Source organism: Vanacampus margaritifer, chromosome 15 (assembly GCF_051991255.1).
Source record: "Vanacampus margaritifer isolate UIUO_Vmar chromosome 15, RoL_Vmar_1.0, whole genome shotgun sequence".
NCBI lineage: Eukaryota > Metazoa > Chordata > Actinopteri > Syngnathiformes > Syngnathidae > Vanacampus > Vanacampus margaritifer.
Genome location: NC_135446.1, coordinates 20107430 through 20130446, shown reverse-complemented (window position 1 = coordinate 20130446; position 23017 = coordinate 20107430). Strand labels below are relative to the sequence as shown.

At 41.3% G+C, this 23017-nt stretch overlaps 1 protein-coding gene across 1 annotated transcript in view; it reads right to left on the bottom strand.

Annotated features, from left to right (window-relative positions):
• The window catches only part of LOC144034662 (uncharacterized), a 46574-nt gene that overhangs the window by 2710 nt on the left and 20847 nt on the right, over positions 1-23017 (bottom strand). Inside the window, exons 9-14 of the mRNA XM_077543591.1 lie at positions 21564-21660; positions 15071-15262; positions 6589-6659; positions 6400-6510; positions 6078-6175; positions 2176-2245 (exon numbers count right to left, since the gene is read on the bottom strand). Coding sequence (XP_077399717.1) covers positions 2176-2245; positions 6078-6175; positions 6400-6510; positions 6589-6659; positions 15071-15262; positions 21564-21660 — 639 coding nt within the window. The remainder of the gene's footprint in view (positions 1-2175; positions 2246-6077; positions 6176-6399; positions 6511-6588; positions 6660-15070; positions 15263-21563; positions 21661-23017) is intronic.

Below are 23017 nucleotides of genomic sequence, written 5' to 3'. Positions count from 1 at the left end.
GAGAGAGAGAGAGTGGGGTGGGGGGCGTGCAACTAATCCCCACCTTGGCAATTAGCCAATTTCCCCTTGTAAAGCTTGCAGCATAACAACGCTATCTCTGACAGCTCGGCCACTACAAAGCTGCAAAGAAACCTGCGAGCTGGCTGGCCTGCTGTGTGTGTGCGTGTGTGTGTGTGTGTCACGGTGAGAGTGTGTAAGTGCGGGTGTGAGTGTTTACTGAGAGAATGTTTGTGAGCATCTGTACAGTATACATGGATGAGAGAGAGAGAGAGAGAGAGAGAGAGACAGAGTGTGTGCGTGTGTGTGTGTTTTCACGAGAGCTGATTACAAGGGCCCTTTAACGAGATTAAAGCAGCTAATCTGAGAAAAGGAAAAAGCAGACGCCCGCCATTTTCTTGCTGGGGAACCCTTTTTGTGGAATCGTCGTTTAAAAAAAAAAAAAAAAAAAATCAACTTCAAATCAAGATTCATTCATTCATGCATCATTACATCTGCGACAGAAGATTCGCTTTATTTTGGACTTCTTGGCAACTTGGCAAACTCAGACTAGCCCGAGCCCTGACCTAAATTCCATTTCAATTCTATGGGGTGAACCAAAGGGGGCGAGCACATGAGATGCTCTTGCAGTCACTGAACGGGATAGTTTTGCTGACTCAAGGTGTAAACTAGGTCAATAATGAATTGAGCCTCAGGTAGGCCCAAGTTGTTGAGTCATAATGTAGAGATCAGAATTGCTGAGTCAAAGTGTAGATTTGATTAATATCGCCATGAAGTAGTCAAATATTGCTACGAATTGCTGAGTCAAGGTGTAGGTTATTGTAGTTTTACCAACATTGCAAGTTTTAGACTAAGTCATTATCACAGTCAAGCTGTAAAGTAGTCAAATTTTGCTGAGTCAAGATCTAGACTCTAGGCCATTATTGCTGACCCAACAGGGCAGACTAGGTCAGTATTGCCGAGTCATGGTGTAAACAAGATCTGAATTGCTGACTCAGGGTGGAGACTTGGTCAGAATTGAGTTGAGTTTAGATGTAAAGTCGGCCATGATTGTTGAGTCATGACGTAGACTAGGTCAGAATTGCTGAGTCAAGGTATAGACCATGTTAATATTGCCATGCCAATTTTGCTGAATCAAGGTCTAGACTAAAACAATATTGCTGACTCAGGGGCAGACTAGGTCAGTATTGCTGAGTAATGGCGTAGACAAGGTCAAAATTGCTGACTCAGTTGTATACTTGGTCAGAATTGAGTTGAGTTGAATTTAGATGTAAAGTCGGCCATGATTGTTGAGTCATGACGTAGACTAGGTCAGAATTGCTGAGTCAAGGTATAGACCATGTTAATATTGCCATGCCAATTTTGCTGAATCAAGGTCTAGACTAAAACAATATTGCTGACTCAGGGGCAGACTAGGTCAGTATTGCTGAGTAATGGCGTAGACAAGGTCAAAATTGCTGACTCAGTTGTATACTTGGTCAGAATTGAGTTGAGTTGAATTTAGATGTAAAGTCGGCCATGATTGTTGAGTCATGACGTAGACTAGGTCAGAATTGCTGAGTCAAGGTATAGCCCATGTTAATATTGCCATGTCAATTTTGCTGAATCAAGGTCTAGACTAAAACAATATTGCTGACTCAGGGGCAGACTATGGTCAGTATTGCCGAGTCATGGTGTAAACAAGATCTGAATTGCTGACTCAGGGTGGAGACTTGGTCAGAATTGAGTTGAGTTTAGATGTAAAGTCGGCCATGATTGTTGAGTCATGACGTAGACTAGGTCAGAATTGCTGAGTCAAGGTATAGACCATGTTAATATTGCCATGTCAATTTTGCTGAATCAAGGTCTAGACTAAAACAATATTGCTGACTCAGGGGCAGACTATGGTCAGTATTGCCGAGTCATGGTGTAAACAAGATCTGAATTGCTGACTCAGGGTGGAGACTTGGTCAGAATTGAGTTGAGTTTAGATGTAAAGTCGGCCATGATTGTTGAGTCATGACGTACACTTGGTCACAATTGCTGAGTCAAGATGTAGGCTACGGTGGCATTGCCAACATCGGCGACTCAAGTTGCATTTTAAATCAATATCGCAGACTCAAGATGTAGAGTAATCAAATATTGCAGAGTAAGATCTTGTACAGGCCAATAATGAGAATTTCGGAGGTCAAGTGTTACCTTGACTTTGAAGAGTCGTACTTCCAGAGAGCGAAAGTCCATGTTGGTGACCAGCGACCTCATGAAGTCACTGCAAGAGAGAAAATAGACAACAGGTCATTTTGGTGCCAGCGTGCTTTTGGCGACTTATGTTTTTTTTTTTTTTTTTTGGCGGGCAGGGCGGCCGGCCGGTCCCGTGCCACGTTGCGTTTGCGCTGATGGTAAAGTGTTGTGAGTTCATTGTGGTTGTTCAGCGCGGCCTGGCTGCCAAACAATGCGTGGGCACACACACGTCCCGCCACAATAACGGCTACAACTGCTTTGGGGCTGAGTGGTGGGGGGCTGGCGTGTGTGTGTGTGGTTCTGGGGGGTTTGCAAGGAAGATGAAGTAGGGGGGGGGGGGGAGAAAGTGGGTGACACCAAAAAGTAGGTCCGGCGGGACAGTCATAAACAATGGGGAATTAGTTGAAATGATGTCATATATTTTACAAAAGTATTGGGACACATTCAATGCTATAATATAGAGTAATAAAAAGTAAAATGAAATAATAATTTAAAAAATATATCATCCTTGGAATTAAGTAAAATGTTTTGCCCAGTATAAGGGATTCAGGATTCTTTAAATAGCCTTTAATTTTGATGATATTTTATTCAATTATTAAAATTTTAATTGAAGGATTATTTTTAAATAATAAATAAATAATTCATTTATTTTTAATTAATTTATTTATTATATATATTTTTTTTAATCACAACATTTAAATTGAAGTATTCTTCTTAAATAATAAATAAATAATGCATTTTTTTTTTTTTTTTTTTTTTTGATGGGACAGTGTAAACAATCGGAATGTCCTAACGAGCCCCTCCCGGCTGGATGCCAAAGAATGGGCCAGCGAGCGCACGTTACGCCTCAGCGCTCCTGCGCCGCGATTGGCTGCGGTGTGGCGGGCAATTTGGGGAGGGGCCGGCTTGCTTGATGGGGATGAGGCAGGACAGGGCAGCTAATGATCATTAATTGCACTTGGTTAGAGGTAAAAGAGTCCAAATGCTACTGTGTGTCGAGGACACTGGCATGATAATGGCTCGCGCAAACCCGGGTGTGTGTGTGTGTGGGGGGGGGGGGGGATCGTGTGTGCGCGTCAATGGCAACCTAACCCATTTTCCCTCCCCGGGCCTCCTACTGGGCTACCACAGCAGACTTGTTGCTTACGTAATCCCCTCCCTAATTTTTTGGGGGGCGGTCTCCACCATGAGCGTCTTGTGACCTACTTTGAACTGCGGCGTCAATCAACAGCGATGATGACAACTTCCTGTCACTAATTTCGGTTGATGACACACTGGTGGGTCATGTGACTTGACCTGCCAAAATGGCTATCTATTGTTGTAGTTAGCCTCTTTATTCATGAATACATGCATAGTTATTTTTGCTACATACATATCTGCAAAATGATTTATTGTTGTGGTCACTGCCTTTGATGTTTTTGTGGCTGCCCTCTTAACATTTTTTTTGTCCTTCCCGGCAGGCGTCTTTTACGGCATTTGTGCGAGCTTTACGGGTACAATCAATGCAAATTGGAGACGCCTGCTCAGCTTTCAAAGGCCGATTGTGTGAGTACAGTTGCAGCTCGCACGTAAAGCGGGATTAGAGGCGTCGGGATTAGAGGGCCGCAGGTAAGAGGATCGGACGGGGGACGAGGCGGCAGAAGGATGCTATTGTTCTCCTCCTCGCCATCGTCCGATGATCTCCTCGCAACACGTGGATCTTTCAAATACGCCGACGGGGCCGCGGCCGTAAATCTCGGGACCCGTGACCCCGGTGAGAGGGAGCCCTCATAGCGGCGGGGGGGGGGGGGGGCACCGGGAGCGGGCCTTGACCCCGCCGGGACCTCCCCGGTCGGGCGGCTCTGGGCCGGCTCCCGTCACAAGGGGGCCACAAAGACCCCCGGGGCAGGAAGACGGCGCTGTGTGTGGGAATGTCACGCATATGGGGGGAGTCGAGGCAGCACAAGGACGGCACACATGCTTTTTTTTTTTTTTTTCTCCAATCATTTGTCGAGATATTTCTGCATAAGATAGTTTGCAATTATTACCACCACCAAGGATATTTGTGTGACTCGATTCTTACTTGATTTAGCTTTATGGTGAGAATTTAAAGGCTGAGTCGGTTGAAATAACATCAAAATATTGTATACAATTATTCTGTTTTGATATAAAATCTAATGATAAAATTGTTAAATTATTCTATTTTACAAAAAAAAATGTTGTTTATATTGGGCAAACCTTAAAAAATAAAAAGACTGAAAATATATATTTTAATGAGAAAAATAGTTTAAATTAGATTAATATTGCGCTCTAAATTATTTTTGCTACAAATATTTTTTTAATAAAATATTATGAACCTAAATTAAATATATGATACATATTTGAAATTGAAATATTTAAATTACTTAAAGCTGATAAATAACAGCAAATTGAATTTCAAAACTTTTCAAAAAATAAAATAAAACTGCACACTCCGTTCTCACGTTCACAATGCGCACGACGAAAAAAATTATGAAATTATTCTGTTTTAATATTAAGTATTAAGTGTAATATAGTGCTAAAATTGGTAAATAAAAAATGGGCAAAATATATAAAATACATATTTTAATGAGAAAAATAGTTCTGAGGTAATGGGTTCAATTTTTTAAATAAAACATTACGAACATAAATAACATTTGTAATACATATTTATAAATTGCTTAAAGCTTCTGCCACATGTGGCCCGAAAAATGAAACTGCAGACTCCCGTTCTCACGTGCACATTGCGACAGACAGAGGGCGGGAAATTCGAACCAGTCATGAGTACCCACTGGGAACAGCTATGGTGTTAATCGGCTAATTAGAAGATCATAAATGGTCAAATAAAATGGCAATTGTAAAGATATTTTTGGGCAAATTGCTACAAATTATTACAGCTTTAAATTATTATAATAAAACAGACGGTGACATTTAAATTAGGTGAACTTTATTATTTAATTTGAAATATTTCTAATAAAAAGGGAAGGGGGGATCAAATTAGTCAAAATAAATCCGGATTGTTCATATTAGACACATAAATAAAAAAAAACTTTTAATGATGAGCATAGTATTTCCAAACATACTACAATTTGAATTGGGTTAATTAAAAAAAAAATGATTTAAACATATATGCACTGTATATTATTATTATATTATTATGTATTAACAAAATCCTATAGTTTATACCAGACACCTTAAAAATACAAAATCTGTCAAATTTCACCTAATTTCAATGAAATCTCCTCCACATACGCAGAGTCATAATCTCAATCATATTTTATTCCGGATTCAATCCAGATTAGGCGTAGCTAACTATATAACCCATTAAGGCCCCATATACCAAATCTCAAGTGTTGTTTTTATTTTGACCTTGCCATCTTTTAAATTATAAAAATTTGAGAATGACTCATAAATTGAATTTGCTTTGACGGTCTGTTGCCTCTGCAAAAAATATATTTTTTACGTAGTTTTTCCCAGCCAGTAGGAACGTGCGTAACGCATACGTTCTTCATATTTAGCTGGTTAACTCTTTGACTGCCAAAAACGTTAAATAACGTTTAGTAAAATCCTATGGAGGAGTGCCAAAGACGTTAAAAGACGTTTGTTTCAAAACAGAGGTGAAACTAACCATTTTCTATTGTTGATTACTCAAAAACGGAATAAGGTAGAAACAAACTTTTTTTTCCGATTAAAGATGAGAATCCAATCTTTCATTTGGTAGTATGTGTGTTTCCATAGTCCAAACACATAATTTTCTGTGGACCTTGAAAGATCAGTCAAAAGATCAGTCAAAATGCTTAAATCGGCTGGCACCCACGGCATCCCTTTTCTGAAAACGTCTGGCAGTCAAAGAGTTAACTCACTCCATGGCAGCAATCTTCTGCGCCAGGCTGGCGATGACGGCAAAGAGTCTCACGTCCACCAGGCCGTCTGTCACGCGGAAGTCCACCAGGGCCAGAATCTAAAAAAAAAAAAGAGAAAAATGTGTGAAAGAAAAATTGTAATTGTAAAATCTTCAGCGTAGCTTTGCTCTAGCTTAACGCTAACATATAATGGGAAATGGCATTGACTGGCTAACAGACATTAAATTAGCAAAGCTGTCAGACACATTTAAAAGCTTTTGCTGAAAAAAAACTGCACTATAGCACGGTAACATTATAACTAAAACATGGAAAAAGAACAAACCCTGTAAACATAAATCTCCTCCTCATCGGAGAGGAGATCGGCCGGGACAATTTGCTTGAGGGCGTCCACCACTTGGATGCAGGAGATGTAACCATCGGCGTCGGCGTCTTCCTGCAAAATATGCGACATTCCATTGGGGGTGTCCCAATACTTTTGCCCGTGATTTTTTATTTTTATTTCAAAACCTACTGCTTGAAAGGCTCTCTTGTACTCTTCCAGCTTCTCCGGACTGAAGATGCAGAACTTTGCCAAAAAGTCGACTGCAAAGACAACAAGACGACAGACGTTCAAATTAATAGCAACACCCAATTTCTATGGACACTAAAGCATGAGAGGGATTGAATTGTCCCCTTCTGGGCAACATGGGGTCAGGCAGGCAGGCAGGACAATGCGGGGCGAGTGGTTCACAGGAGTGGGTCCAGTTGGCCCGAGGGTGCGTGTGCGTGTGTGCGTGCATGTGCGAGTGAGAGAGGGTTAATAGTTCTTTCTATAAAAGCAGCTTATTAGATGTCGGAGGAGTCACAGGGGAGGCCGGGGCAAAGATTCTTGATTGAATTCCCCAAAAGGGAAACCACATCATCAATATGGTAATTCATTCATGATCTTCCACCAGGGAGGCCCAAAGCGAGACACACAATGGCTGGCCAGTTCATTAGGTACACTCGCTCCATCTAAAGAGATCAGAAAGTCTTTCATTACAAATGGCAAAATGCATAAAATTAGCAATCCTTTGAAAATCCAGCTTCCAAAGCCGGTTTCACTCGGTGACATGAAATTTGGTAGACAGGTTTATCATGCGTAAACATACAAAAAGTCTCAAGAAGTCATTTCTGAAAGGACACAGAAAAACTGCCATTTTGGTTCAAAACAACCATTTTAGTGGTTATCAGAGATGGCAAATCCAGGTCCAGAAAGTAAAAACCCTGCCAAAGTTTGGCTTTAGCCCCTTGTGCTAGCTTGCTAGCTCCTTAGGGAACAAGCTAGCTAGCTAGCCTAACTGTGGCAGGCTAGCTAGCTCCCTAGCAGGTAAACAAGCACCTGGGGAGCTAGCTAGGGCGCTAGCTAGCTAGCACCTGGGGCTGAAGCCAAACTGTGGCAGGGTCTTTACTTCCTGGACCTGGATTTGCCACCTCTGGTGGTCATTTCTCAAAAACTTGTACCCTAGATTTTTTTTTTTTTTTTTTATTTTGTGGAAAATTCAGCCCCTGAAGCTTGTATCACTTAGCAGCATGAAATGTGGTAGATACGTCCATCATGAGTAGACCCACAAAAATGTCTCAAGAACCCGTGCCTAAAATAAAAATAAAATACAGATAGACTGCCATTTTGGTTCAAAACAACCATTTTAGTGGTTATCAGAGATGGCAAATCCAGGTCCAGGAAGTAAAAACCCTGCCAAAGTTTGGCTTTAGCCCCTTGTGCTAGCTTGCTAGCTCCTTAGGGAACAAGCTAGCTAGCTAGCCTAACTGTGGCAGGCTAGCTAGCTCCCTAGCAGGTAAACAAGCACCTGGGGAGCTAGCTAGGGCGCTAGCTAGCTAGCGCCTGGGGCTGAAGCCAAACTGTGGCAGGGTCTTTACTTCCTGGACCTGGATTTGCCACCTCTGGTGGTCATTTCTCAAAAACTTGTACCCTAGATTTTTTTTTATTTTTTATTTTGTGGAAAATTCAGCCCCTGAAGCTTGTATCACTTAGCAGCATGAAACGTGGTAGATACGTCCATCATGAGTATACCCACAAAAATGTCTCAAGAACCCATGCCTAAAATAAAAATAAAATACAGATAGACTGCCATTTTGGTTCAAAGTAACCATTTTGGTGTGATAAACTAGATTTTGTCCGACGGCTACGTAATTAAAACATTTTATGATGGTTGTCTCTTTAACTGGGAGGAATTTGATTTTTTTGTTTGTTGTCATTTTGTTGACTCGCCATAAAGGTCCGAGCATTTCCAGTAGCAAAAGTGAGTGAGAGACAATCATGGGTTGGGGGGGGGGGTTGGCTTTTAAGCTGCTGCCACTTCAATTTAGCAGATGAGAGTGACTGTGCCACATAAAGACCCTTATTCATTGCCTGTGGAAGGGGGGGTGTTGTCGGAGGGGAAGCGGCAGTGTTGATATCAGTGCGTCTGACTTAAACCTCTGGACCGGCGGGCTTTGTGCGACTCGGGCCATTTATCAGCTTAGTTCTCATCCAAAGCGGGCCTCCGCCTTTGTCATGCAGAGTGCGACATTGGCGTGCAGTCAACTTGACTTGTTGAAGCTTGATAGATCCCAAAAGAAGAAAACTCCAGCATCTGTTTGCAAATATCTCACAAGTCAGCTGGGTTTGAAAATGGCGAGGCGCTACCTGCTTGGCCCTCATCGCCGTCTTTTTTTTGGGGGGGGCGAAGAGGTGGAGGCTCTGACCACAAAAGGTGCACTGGAGTGAGAGATTGAGGGAGGACCAGCGGCGGGACAAAGCCGGCCTGGAAAAGCTGCCGCCTGAGAGTCTTATCTGATTCCACTCCAGCGCCTGACGCCTTTTCTCCTTTTTTTTTTTTTTTTTTTCAGCAGCAGCACAGGTTGCGCCTTTGCTGTCAAGCCGAGCAGAAAATGTTCATCAGCCGGACGACTGGATGGAGAAAGATGAGACAGAAAGAGGGAGAGAAAGACACTGGCAATCTGTAACCAGAGACTTCAGTGATTCCTGCGTTTGTTTTGCCATCACGCAGGCATGGCTGGAGACAGCTAAGGGGTCCTTAGCTCCTCTGGGTATGCGAAAGGACCTACAGCTACAGACATGTATTTTGTGTGAATGGACAAATGGGCGTGGAGGCGAATAGACAAATTATGTAAGCAACAAACACACTTTACTTTGGAGTCACCACCTCTTTGTTTGTTTTGTTGTTTCCGCCATGTTTGTTTACATTACATTAGTTAGCGGCTGATTTTGCCTGCAAACACAGTACTTGGTATTTTCCCCCTCAGCTTATTTTGTCGGAAATTAAAATAAAATGTGCCTCAGTGCTCGGACAGGAAATGACACCATGAGAGCCCAAAGTCAAACAATTTATGAATTTTCAGAATTGCAGGGCAATTTAGGCACCAATATTTTTGAAAAATAAAACATTTAATAATTTCCCCCACATTTTCAGGCAAAACACACACAATTTGTCAAGCTCAACCATCAACAGTACACCTTTTTTTTAAATAGATATTTTATTTGTCATATGATATTGTTTGCCGCAAACCTGTTGCAGATGTAAGAATTTGATTACTAATGCAATCTTAATATTATTCTAATTATAATATGAGGATTGCAAATGAATGCTAAACTGTTAAAGTATGTACTCAAGAAGAGTACATGCTAACTGTTAGCTGCATGCTAACAGGTGAAAAATAAAAAATCTCGTTATATATGTATCAATATTTTTTGTGATAATGAGGAACAGGGTTGTGGAAGTCTGCCGACAATTTTAAAGGGGAAGTCAACCCCCCCAAAAATTCTTGCCAATAATTTGCAGCCCCACTAATCTAAATATATTAATATTGCGTTAGCGGAATATGAGTTAAGCAGCAAAATCCGGCCGTTTTTTTTTTAAATCCATCTCAGAAGGCGGCCATTTTGCCACTTGCTGTCGAGTGAAAATGACATCACAGTTGGTCAGGTCTCAGGCAACAACCAATCACAGCGCAGCTTCAGAAAGCAGGTAGGCTGTGATTGGTCGTCGCCTAATCCCTGAGTAATTGTGATGTCATCTTTAGTTGACAGCAAGTGCTAAAATGGCCGCCCCCTGAGATGGATGAAAACGTCTGGATTTTGCTTCATAACTCATATTCCACAAATATAATATTAATCAGAATGCCATGTTTGGACTAGTGAGGTCACAGATAACATATTATTGTCAAAACATGTTTAAGGTTCCCTTTAAAATCTCACCGCATGAACCAGGCTTAAGTGTATTTTTTTTTTTTTTTACCCTTTAAAATGTGATTGACTGTGCAGGGAAAGTGAAAGTCAGGAACAATAAAATATGATAGTGTCAAGGCAAAATAAACAAAAGCATTATTGTCCATCATTCTAGACGTTGTCCGTCATGAGCGGCTCATTGATCGCTTGCTGGCGGACGCCATCTTGACACATGGAAAACATGACAAACAATCCCACGCGCTGGCGGGGATTCATTTTCCGACTCAGACAAACACACATTGGAACACACTCAAATTGATTCCTTCCCATTGCGTCCATTTTCCATTATAATGTCTATTATCAATCTAACGCATTGTCCAATTTTTCAATACAAGGTTTATGTTAAATGGAGGAAAAATGTGAAATGACACAATGTCCGCCGCCCGGATCGGCACCAAATCTCCTTGAACCTTTTTGTCACGTGTGAACGCTGGCTGCTCTCAATTGTCCTCGGCACGTATTTTTGGGGGTCGCCGAAGTAGGCCGGTGACATTCTCCGGCTATTAAAAATAAAAAGAGTGAAGAGAAAAAGTGGGGTAGAGGGTGTGGGTGTGGGTGGGGTGGGGGGGCTGGGGTTTGCTCGTGCTGAATGTGAGCTTTGTTGAAAGGCATGATGGGACACTTTGGATTTAGTGTTGATGAGGAGCCGCAGACAAAAGTCTGGGATTAAGCGGGAACCAACTAAGTGAGCAAGCTGCAAACAATAACACACTATTGTCCACTTCCATGTTATGCGTGTGCGTGTAAAAGTGGGCAGGTGAGTGAGTGTGTTCATGTGTGTATTTGCGTGTGAGCGCTTATTAGCGTGCGCTGAAGGCAAAGCAAACAAAGCCACACACAGCCGCCACGCTCGTGGCCTCACCACAAACCACAAGTTACTGACACGCACGCACGCTCCCCGCCGACCAATCAGCCGGCACCGCACGCCCACCTGACCGCCGGCGTAACAGATGTGCGCAGATAGCCCCCACAATAGCCAAATCACGGCCTATTATGACACGGCCGCTCCTTAAGGTGGCGCCGTCAACGAGGCCCATTGTGGCCTATTTGGGGCTTTTGACAGATGCGGCGGCCATTTTGCACGCCGCCCGCCGCTCGTCAATGGCGAGTGACGGTAAACACGCCGGGGCAAACACGCCTTGCATAAAAGGACGCGGAGCTCAGCACACACGCGCACACGCTCGCATTCATCTCGTTTAATTGCTGACTGGTGACTTGCTCCCCTCAGGTAAAAAGTCAGAAGCAAGTGGGCGGGGCAAAAGTGGGGCTGACCGCGAGGCCACCAGGTGTTTGCCAGCCTTCTTGTTGACACCAAGGACTCATAGAAGACTACCTCTTTGACTGCCAGACGTTTTCAGAAAAGGGATGCCGTGGGTGCCAGCCGATTTTAAGCATTTTGACTGATCTTTCAAGGTCCATAGAAAATTATGTGTTTGGACTATGGAAACACACATACTACCAAAAAAAAGATTGGACTCTCATCTTTCATCAGAAAAAAAAAGTTTGTTTCTACCTTATTCCATTTTTCAGTAATCCACAATAGAAAATGGTTAGTTTCACCTCTGTTTTGAAACAAACGTCTTTTAACGTCTTTGGCACTCCTCCATAGGATTTTACTAAACGTTATTTAACGTTTTTGGCAGTCAAAGAGTTACTAGCGATACATAGTCTACATGTATTATGTATTGTCTAAATTCATTGATTCTTTAATGATGTCCCTAATATATTTTATCAGTAATTATACTACAGTACACTCCAAAAAAAATAATAATTGTGGTCAAAAGTAACCCAATTATGGATAAGAAATAGACCGATCCACTTTATGGGTCAATTTGACCCAACTTTCTAGAGGAACGCATTTTGACCCATGGTTATTTTTGACCCAACTGTTTTTAGAGTGTTATTATTTAAAAAGCTTTGGGGTAACTTATATGCACTTTAATTGTATGTGAGAGAGCCTTAAAACAACAATCCAAAACATGTTCTCTATTTTGCCACCTGTTCCATAAATACAGTACATAAAACGCAACTATATGAATGGCAACATTTTCTTTTTTTCTTTTTGTCGTCTCCAAGCAGTTGAGCGACAACAAGAATGTGCGTGTGCCGCACAATTAGCAATGCAAAACTCCAAAGTGCTGCAGGGCGCCAACACCAACAGACGGCAACAACAGGACAAACAACAGTTTGGGAGGTTAGCATAAGGAAAGCGACGACCTTCACAATAACATTAATATACACGGGATCATTTTTGGGCCAAATGTCAGGATGAAGCTAAAATGCAATTTACAGTTGACCATCACTAAACTTTTTTGTAGTCGACTATAATGTGGCCACCTTGAATTTGAAAGGATTAAAGTCGGCTAGTTTTGCGCAGTCAACTCGCAGACTAGTCAACTAATCGGTTCAACGCATACAACAGACCAGTAAATGTCCTGCTTTAATCCAAATTGTACTCAAACGCTCCTCTTAATCCTGCTTTTCATATTTTCACATCAATCGGCTAACAGTGGCGTTAGCATTGGAATTAGCGTTAGCACGTAATGCTAACTAGCCAAAACATCATGACGCATCAACATTAACCAGTCGGTTAACTGCTTCACATTTAAGTCACGTCACGCTATTACGATGTTGGCCGAGTGTTCGTCCAATCAAATTGCTTGGTGGGAACTGTATCGTATATTAATGTTAGCTTAACTCTTAACGCTAATGCTAAATGGACACGCATATGGCTGCCCAAATGAATGGACAAGTACAACTTGTGTTTTTTTTTTTTTTGTCCTTAACGCCCAACAATTAGGCCCTTTCACATCGCTAATGAGGGGGCGTCGCCACAAGTGTTTGGACATGAGTGGTGCAACGTACGCACACACACAAACTTGGATGTGTGGACACACACGACGAACAAAAAAAAAAAAAGACAAAAAAAGATATGACAGATTGTACCAGCATACGTACGCTCTGTAAACACGACACACCCTGCGCACTCTCCAACGACAACCCCAAACACACACACACACACGCGTACAGTACAAACACGCACACACATGCCCGAAAAAAAACGTTTGTTTTGAAGTATCCAGACTATTAATTTGCATGAACGCAGACTGCATGGAGAGCTGTTTCCAATCTTTTGGTGACCTTACTAGATTTGAACAAAAACTTGAAATATGTAAAATAATTACCATCATTTCATTAGAATTAATTTACCAGTGATTTAGTAAAATTACGCATGTTAAATGTAGTGAACTATTTTTATTTATTTTTTTGAACAAGGTAAGTGAGTTATAAGAATTCCTTTAAAAAAGGTAAAAATATAAAATTTTACAAAAAATTATATCTCATTAAGAGCATGTCAATTATGTTAATTTGGTGAGATTTATTTAATTATTTAATACAATAAATAAATATAGAATTATATATATATATATATATAATTGCATTATCCAACTTAAAACAATTAAGATAAATTAATAAGAATATGCAAAGTAATTTCACAACAATTCCATTATATATGTGGATATAATATTTACCTTAAATCGATTATCCAATTATTTAACATGATAAATAGATTGCAGATATACATAAATATATTTTAACTCATCAATTTTAGGGGGGGGGGGTCTCAATTTGCTGTTCCTTATTTTTAGCTCACTTTACAAATGGGCCAAAATATTACAAACAGCTCTCTGTAGGATGCCAGGCACGACTCAATGACCACCAAAACACACCAAAAAAAATTCAAGGTCATCGTATGTTTCTCAAATGTTCTATCTGTGTCCTCCGCCCCAAAAGTAATCATGCTAAGAATCTGTGGCTCCCGTTGGGGGCGGCGGCCAGCTGCAAGTGGCCTTGCCCAACTGTCCAATCAGCATCCAGCACTTCCAAGGGACCTGGCTGACCGCCCCCCCCCCCCCCCCAGCACCCTTCAGTCGTCCTCATCAGCCTTGACCTGAGGTGTGGGACCCCATTGTGGCCCCCGTGCGCTCACAAAAGGGAGATGAGGGGAGGAGGGATGGGGGCGAGGGGGGGGGGGGGTGGGTGGGCTGACTAAAGTGATGCTTGCAAAAATAAATAAATAAAGTGCACTAATTGACAGGGGAGCTTTTCAGAGTCGAGTGGAGCAAAAAAAAAAAAAAAATATAGTGTGGTTTTGTTTGTTTGTTTTGAAGGATAAGATGTGTTTTTAGGAGGCACTTAGTGGACAAAAGTATTGGGACGCCGACAGGAAGTGGGAAGCGGAAGAAAACGAATCTCTGTTCTAGTTCATCACCAAATATGTCCCAATACTTTTGACCATTTCATGCTACATACATTTCCATTATCGAGGGTTTTGCAAAAAGTGTTTATTTTATTTTTTTAACTCTTTGACTGCCAGATGTTTTCAGAAAAGGGATGCCGTGGGTGCCAGCCGATTTTAAGTATTTTGACTGATCTTTCAAGGTCCATAGAAAATTATGTGTTTGGACTATGGAAACACACATACTACCAAAAAAAGATTGGACTCTCATCTTTCATCAGAAAAAAAAAGTTTGTTTCTACCTTATTCCGTTTTTCAGTAATCAACAATAGAAAATGGTTAGTTTCACCTCTGTTTTGAAACAAACGTCTTTTAACGTCTTTGGCACTCCTCCATAGGATTTTACTTAACGTTATTTAACGTTTTTGGCAGTCAAAGAGTTAACTCAAGTGTGTGAAGACCACGGCCGGCAGACTCACTCACAGTCGTCAAAGTCGGAGCAGACGCGGACGCTATCGGGGATCCGCTTGGACGGGTCCTGCAGATTGTAAAGCATCTTCAGAACTTTGTGCTTCCTCGCCTCCACAAAGTCGTAGTCGCTCTCCTCCGCACCCGCGTCCGGCGGCTCTCCTCCTGCAAATGCCCCCGTTTGGTCCGCCAGCTCCACGTCACAACCTGCATACTCGACACAAGCAAGAAAGTTCAACAAGCTACAGTCAATATGGAAGTTCGTAAAAAAAAAGAAGAAGAAGCATTTCACATTTTCCATGAAAAGAAATCCGACTGAAATGAATGAAATGTTATCTTTTTTTTATGTATTTGTTGAAGTATTGCCAAATCAATGGATTTAATCCATTTGCATTCCTTCCACATTTCTCACCTGCTTCAAACCGTTTCAACTCCAGACATCTTTGGAAGTATTTTTTCCACATTTCCCAAATTCCATTAATTTTCAGAATTCCACATTTTTCATGACAAAATTCCCCAGACGAATGCGCACATTTTGCAAATTTAACTAATCCCTCCGCAATTCAAAGTAGATCAAATCGGCTGGATCGGATTGGCAAATATTTAGCCTTTTTACGCTAAAATCCGATCGGTTTTAATGTCAGGGTTTGCCAATCAATCAATGACGTCATTGATGGGACCTGCAGAATAAATGTTTACAGCAAACACAACCTCGTTCACTCCAGGAACGTTCAATGCTGCCATTGTTTCATTTCGTTTTCCGAGCTTTCACAATATATACAGTAAGAAGCTTTTAAATAGTGGGTTTCCCCCTCATATTTTGTGTTAAAAGTTTATCAGCGTTTTTAATTTTTTTAATTATTTTTTTTTTCAATTTGATGCAAATTTTGGCTATTTGCGGGCCGAGTCGGTCCCGATCCCCTGCAAATCGTGAGGGTTGACTGTACAAAAACTAAAGAAGTTGTTTCAATAGATTGGTCCATCTTCTGATTGGATTAGTGATCGGTTATAATAAAAAAAAAAAAACAGCTCCAAAATCCTGATTGTGTAAACCCTAATTCAAACTATTATGACTTCCAACTGTTCATCGTACCAATAATTTTTCACATACATCAAATGTGTTCCTAAATATTCCACATTTTCCATGATGATATCGCCTACATCATTAAAACCAAGCTGTTTACAATCTCATATTCCCACGCACCTACCTCCCTTTCACCCAACCATTTTGTCACCCAGCAGCCAATTAACTCATTCACTGCCATTGACGACTACAGACGTCAAAAATTCATGTGAACTATTTCTATGAGTTTAACAATTTTCCATTTCATTTCATTTTTTATGAAAACCTATATTTTATTTATATATATATATGTTAACAGATATAAAATGATCATGCGATTAATTATGATTATTATTATTATTTTTATTTTATTTTTTAAATTAGGCCCGCTAGGCGATACATTTTTTAAAAATTGTAATTAATCACATGACTTTACTAGTTAACTAACAATAAATCACAAATTTTTTATCTGTTCTAAATTTACAATAAATAAATTAAATAATAAATAATAAATAATAAATAATAAATAATAAATAATAAATAATAAATAATAAATAATAAATAATAAATAATAAATAATAAATAAACAATTCTAGGTTTCCATAGTCTTGTTAGCAAAAGTGGATTTTTTTAAACTAATAAAAATAGTTCAAATGAATTTTTGACGTCCATAGCCGTCAATGGCAGTGAATGAGTTAAGAGTGTTAATAAGCATCCACACAAAGAACGCACGCTCGCGAAGCCATCGTTGACACGCGGATCATTTTGGATTGAGAGCAGAACATTCGTCACGTAAGCGAGACGGGCGCCGGGCGGTCGGCCGGCACCGATTGATGGCGCCGCGACTCATTTGCCGGCGGCGGCCATCCGGCACGCTGCACACAATCGCGCCGACGTGCCGAATTCGTGTCCAGTCTCGGGGGAAGATGACAGGAAGGACGAGATGAGAAATGTGTGTTCATTTCTGCATCACGACAAGCAAACGTCTGGCATAAAACGCGACCGCGCAAACCTTTTGAAAAATAAAACTTTACAGGTTTTTAGTACGAAACAAGGCCACAAAATTAGCAACTTAACGTAAAAGCTTGATTTGTTCTCCTGGTTCTAGTCAGAACTCGGGAAGCAGCAATTGGGACGAGAGAGTCTTTTAAGGCAGGCACAAGTCATGCAAAATGTAATGTCTATAACATCATTGGCTTTTTTTTTTGTAACAGTGTAGTTAAATTAGCAAATAACAGAAGAACTAAGATCCGTACTCCTAGTTCTCACCAGAACTTGGGCAGTAGCGGTTTGGAACAGCCTTTACAGGCTCTGGTCATCTAAAATCCAATCTCTAAAAACTTATTGGCAAGTGTTTCGTAATATAAAGCATCGTGAAACTATAGCAACTCACAATAGAAATATGACTTTTTTGTTGTTGTTTCTAGTCAGAGCTCGGGAAGCAGCAGTTTGGACCATCTGAAAAAAAACTCTAAAGGTTCTGCTTGTCTACAATGTAAGCACTAATACACAATTGCCTTTTTTTTGGTAAGGAACAACGGGGCGAGGCTAGCAGATAGCGTTGTGTCGTTCACGTAGGTTTCGTTCAAAAAGAACAAATCTTTTTCAGCGAACGGATCACTTCCTGAAGTGAACGTGTTGCCAATTCCGGTTCAGGAATTGATTCAGTGAGTGAACGTATTTTTTGTTTTGGATGGAAACACTCGCGTGACAACAAATATAGCAACATACTATAAACTGTGTTTTTAAATTTTTTATTTGTATTACTTTTTACGTCCGTGCCGGCGGGGTTGCGTAGACGAACAATTCGACGAACGAATCTTTTGAACGGTTCTTTTGAACTCATTCACTGCCATTGTCGGCTATAGACGTCAAAAATTCATTTGAACTATTTCTATTAGTTTAACATTTTTGTTCACTTTTGTTAACGAGAGTATGAAAACATAGAAGAAAATTATTGTACATTTAAAAGATATAAAATTTGTGATTAATCGTGAGTTAACTATTGAAGTCACGCGATTAATTACAATTACAAATTTTAATCGCCTGACGCCCCTCATTTTTAATCATTTAATCGCCTGATGCCCCTAATTTTCAATAACCTTTTTTTTTAAAATAAAATAAAAGATTATTTAAAAAAAAAAAAAGTCTAGGTTTTCATACTCTTGTTAACAAAAGTGGGAAAAAAAGTTAAACTACTAGAAATAGTTCAAATGAATTTTTGACGTTTATAGCCGTCAATGGCGGTGAATGAGTTAATAAAGTGATTCTAAAGATTCAGTCATGCCCATCACTACTAGCAGATAAATGGAGAACTGATTTCTTTCTCTGGTTCTCATCAGAATTCAGGCAGCAGCATTTTTTTTGGGGGGGGGGGGGGGGGGGGGCAGCTGTTGATTCTTTATAAGTGCTGTGGCAATCCCAAATCTGATCTTGAATACATCCTTCAAAAATATTTAACAACTAAGAGCGCCATGAAGCTAGCAGCTAAGTCCAGAACTACGATCCTTGCACCGGGATCGAGTCAGAACTCGGCAAGCAGCATTTTCGGGCCAGCTGGGAAGTCTTAAGCGGTTGCGGTCATGCAAAATCTAATCCCTAACAAAGAACTGACACGATTTTAGCGCAAAAAACACCAGCACCGGGTCGCAGGTCGCCGTGGCAACGTTGCAACTGAGGTCCGCAGAGATCTTGCATTCGGGGGGTCAAATCCCCTCAGAGAGGACAAAAAAAAAAAAAAACGCACAAGTCGCTCCGACATGAGGACCGGGCGAGGGCAATGCGCTGCGACTTGTATCTCTTTCTTTGCTTGTTTGGGAAAAAGATGAGCAGCGCCGGGACAATCGGGTGGGGGGGGGCCCAAGCTATTCACCGACGCCACCCAGAGCACCCCCCCCCCCGCCCCCTCCAAGAATGCGCAAATGATTATTCATGGGCCTCCTTTCTCCCGCCTCTCAATCAGGCCTGACAAGTGCCAATCAAAGGCGGGCGCATTCGGCGCCGCTTGAAGAGCCACTGGAGGATTTTGTAGCGACAATGGCGGCAGATAATAGCGACACGACCGCACCGTCAGTGTGTGGTCCCGGCGCTTACGCCGCTAATCTGCGTCCTCGGCCAGTTCAGATTAACGCTCTTTTGTGGCGAGACGCATGTCGCCGCGATAACGTCTTGGCTAGCAGCTGAATGCTAACCGGCGGGGGGGGGTTTAGGGAGCGCTCGGGGATTAGTCCGGCCATGAATTCCTGATGAGCTCAAAGGTCTAATCGTGACGGTCGCAGCTGGTTCGCCGCCAAGACTGACCCCAAGACTCCGGCCGAGTGGAAAAGCTACCACTTTGTTACGCGGGTGACAATTTTTTATTAAGTGACAGAGTCGTGAACGCTAGCGACTTAGCGAAATCGGATCTCTTTTAGCTAACTCACATGTTTTTAGCACAGTGAAGTTAGCATATACTGTAACTGGATTTCCATGATCTGTTATCCTAACTCTAGTCAACACTTGGGCAGCAGCATTTTGGGCCACATGGAGATTATTTACAGAGCATCTGGGTGTTCAAAATGTCATTTTTCAGTTGCGCAAGACAGCACCGGAGACCGTGATCTCTTCGTCGTAGTTCTAGTGAGAACTCGAGCAGCAGCATTTGTGGACCGATTTGAAGAAAGTTTGGTAGTCCAAACTGTAATCACCAATACAATACCGACAACGTTTTAGTAAGATTACACTTGATAAATAAAATCGGATTTCCTGGTTCTCATCAGAACTCAGGCAGGAGCATGTGTGGACCAGCTGGGGAGTTTTTGGAGAAGGTGAATGACATGCGGGAAAGGACCCTCCGCTCAGCTCGGGAATCGAACCGGGGTCGCTGGCTTGACGGGTAACTCAACCAGTGAGGTTTTTATAGCAGACTTGCGCTGGAAAAATAAGATCCGTTCTTTTGATTCCAGTCAGAACTCGGACGGCAGCATTTTGGACCAACTGGGGAGTCTTATAGAGGATTTGGTTATCCAAAATCTGACCACCAATACAAATTTTTTTTTTGTAAGATCAATGAAGAAATATGATCTCTCTTCCTTGTTCTAGTCAGAACTCGGGAAGCAGCATTTTGGACCAACTGGAGAGTCTATAGAGGATTTGGTTATCCAAAATCTGACCACTAATACAATAAAAAAAAGCGGTCATTGAAAAAAAATGCTTCTCTCTTCCTTTATCTAGTCAGAACTCGGGTAGCATCATTTTGGACCAACAGGAGAGTCTGGTCTATCATAATCTCACCACTAATACTATTTCTGGTAAAGTCATTGAACAAATATGATCTCTTCACTTGCGCTGGAAAAATAAGATCCGTTCTTTTGATCTAGTCAGAACTCGGGCAGCAGCATTTTGGACCAACTGGGGAGTCTATTGAGGATTTGGTTATCCAAAATCTGACCACTAATACAATAAAAAAAAAAAAAGTAAGATCAATGAAGAAATATGATCTCTTTTTTCTTGATCTAGTCAGAACTCGGACAGCAACATTTTGGACCAACTGGGGAGTCTGGTCTATCATAATCTCACCACTAATACTATTTCTGGTAAACTCATTGAACAAATGTGATCTCTTTTTCCTTGATCTAGTCAGAACTCGGACGGCAGCATTTTGGACCAACTGGAGAGTCTATAGAGGATTTGGTTATCCAAAATCTGACCACTAATACAATTTTTTTTTTGTAAGATCAATGAAGAAATATGATCTTCTTCCTTGTTCTAGTCAGAACTCGGGCAGCAGCATTTTGGACCAACAGGAGAGTCTGGTTAACCATAAACACACCACTAATACAATGTTGTATGAGGGGGGGTGGGGGGTGGGGGGGTCATTGAAGAAAAATGCTTCTCTCTTCCTTCATCTAGTCAGAACTCGGGTAGCATCATTTTGGTGAGTCTATAGAGACTCTGGTCATCCATAATCTAACCACTCGTAAAAATTTTGTTTTGTAAAATCATTGGAGAATTACGATCTTTCTTCTTTGTTCGAGTCAGAACTTGGGTAACATTTTTTTGTGTCTTTGGAGTCCTGCTGCAACCGTAGTATATATATATATTTTTTTTATTGTACTGCAGAAAGGAACTCCTTGACGAAGAAGGCGCGAGAGACAGATGGGCCAGCGTGGGAGGAAGCGCGGCGCCCCTGACCTTTTTTCCTTCGCTTGGACAAAAAGGCACGTACACAGGTGAAGACGATATACGACGGCGGGGGCCAGCCGGCCGCAGCAAGGATTAGGACGGCTTAAGTGTACCGGAGGAGAATGACAGCTAAACCTGCCGACGACGCGCAAGGGACACAATGGCGCCAATTAGGCGGCCGCCCGCGGGCGCCGAGGAGAGCCTTTAGCCGATCGCAACGCAACGCTCGCCAACCAGAGCGACTCGCCTTGATGAATTTCTGATTGAAAGCGGTACGCTAACCTTGTTCGGGCGAGGGCCTGCATGACAAGCGGCCACGTGACGGACTTGGGTTTGTGAGGCGTGATGAAGGAGACCTGGAACCTCCCATGGACCAGTCCTGGAAGGATGGACGCTTAAGTCACGAGGATCACTTCAAATGAAGATTGACACTACGGTCAAAACCATTCGGAAATGTTGACATTTGTTTTGGGTAGAAACTGTCAAAGGCTACTTAGTCTAGCCAAGCTTAGCGTAGTTTAGTTTAATTTCCAGACCTCCACAAAGGCTACAGTAAAACAAATTCCAACCAAATTGTGCACATCTTGCATTTCCCTGAAAAAAAAAAATAAAAAAAATACTAATAAGGTGAAAATCACAAATACAGACAGTATAGTAAAAAACTGTATTTTTTTTTTTTAATGAATTTTCATTGCAGGACTAATAAAGTCTTATTCAAGTATAATCATATAATTGTAATGATTATTATACTTTACTTTATTTCTAATCACTCTGTTGATTTCTAATGTGAACGGTGTCAGGCATTTTGAATTGCTGGCAAGAGCACTGATCACAAGAAAATCATGTGACACATTCGGTGTGACACTGTTTAGATTTTTTGGGGGGGGGGAATGGATTATTTCTAATTGTTCTGTTGATTTCTATTGTGCAAGGCAGATAACTGGCGAGAGCAAACAATCATATTAATTAAATGACACATTCAGTGTGACAATGTGTTGTTTAAATATTTTTTTGGTTCACTATTTCTAGTGGTTCGGTTGATTTCTATTGCGCAAGTTTCAAGTTCTCATGAATAACCTTCGAGGGGAGTCATTGCATTGCTCACATGACACATTCAATGTGACATCGAATGTGCTGTTTCGATTTGAGTCTGTGGATTATTTCTAGTTATTTTGTTGATTTCTACTGTGTGAGGTGCCAGTTATCATAAATAACTGGCGAGAGGAGCTGTTGTATTAATCACGACGCATGCGATGAGACACCGAGCATGCTCTCGTTTGTGTTCACTCTTTGGATCATTTCTAATGCCTCTGCTGATTTCCATTGTGCAAAGTGTCATTTATCATGAAAAACTGGCGAGAGCAGTTAATCATATGATACAGTCAATGAGACAGCGAGTGTGCCGTTTAGATTTTTGGGGACTGTGGGTTATTTCTAGTCTTTCTGTTGATTTCTATTGTACAAGGTGCCAGTTTGCATAAATAACTGGCAAGAGGAGCTATTTTATTTTATTGGCGCATGCCGTTTAATTTTTTTCTCTCTCTGGATTATTCCGAGTGACTCATCTGATTTCAATTGTGCAGGGAGTAAGTTTGCATGAATAACTGGCAAAATGAGTTGGCAGTATAGCAGTTTTTTTATCACATCTCAGTTGTGTGTGCCATGGACATCTTTTTTTTTTTTTGGTTTACTTTTTTGATCATTTTGAATCATTGAGTTGATTTCTATTGGGCAAC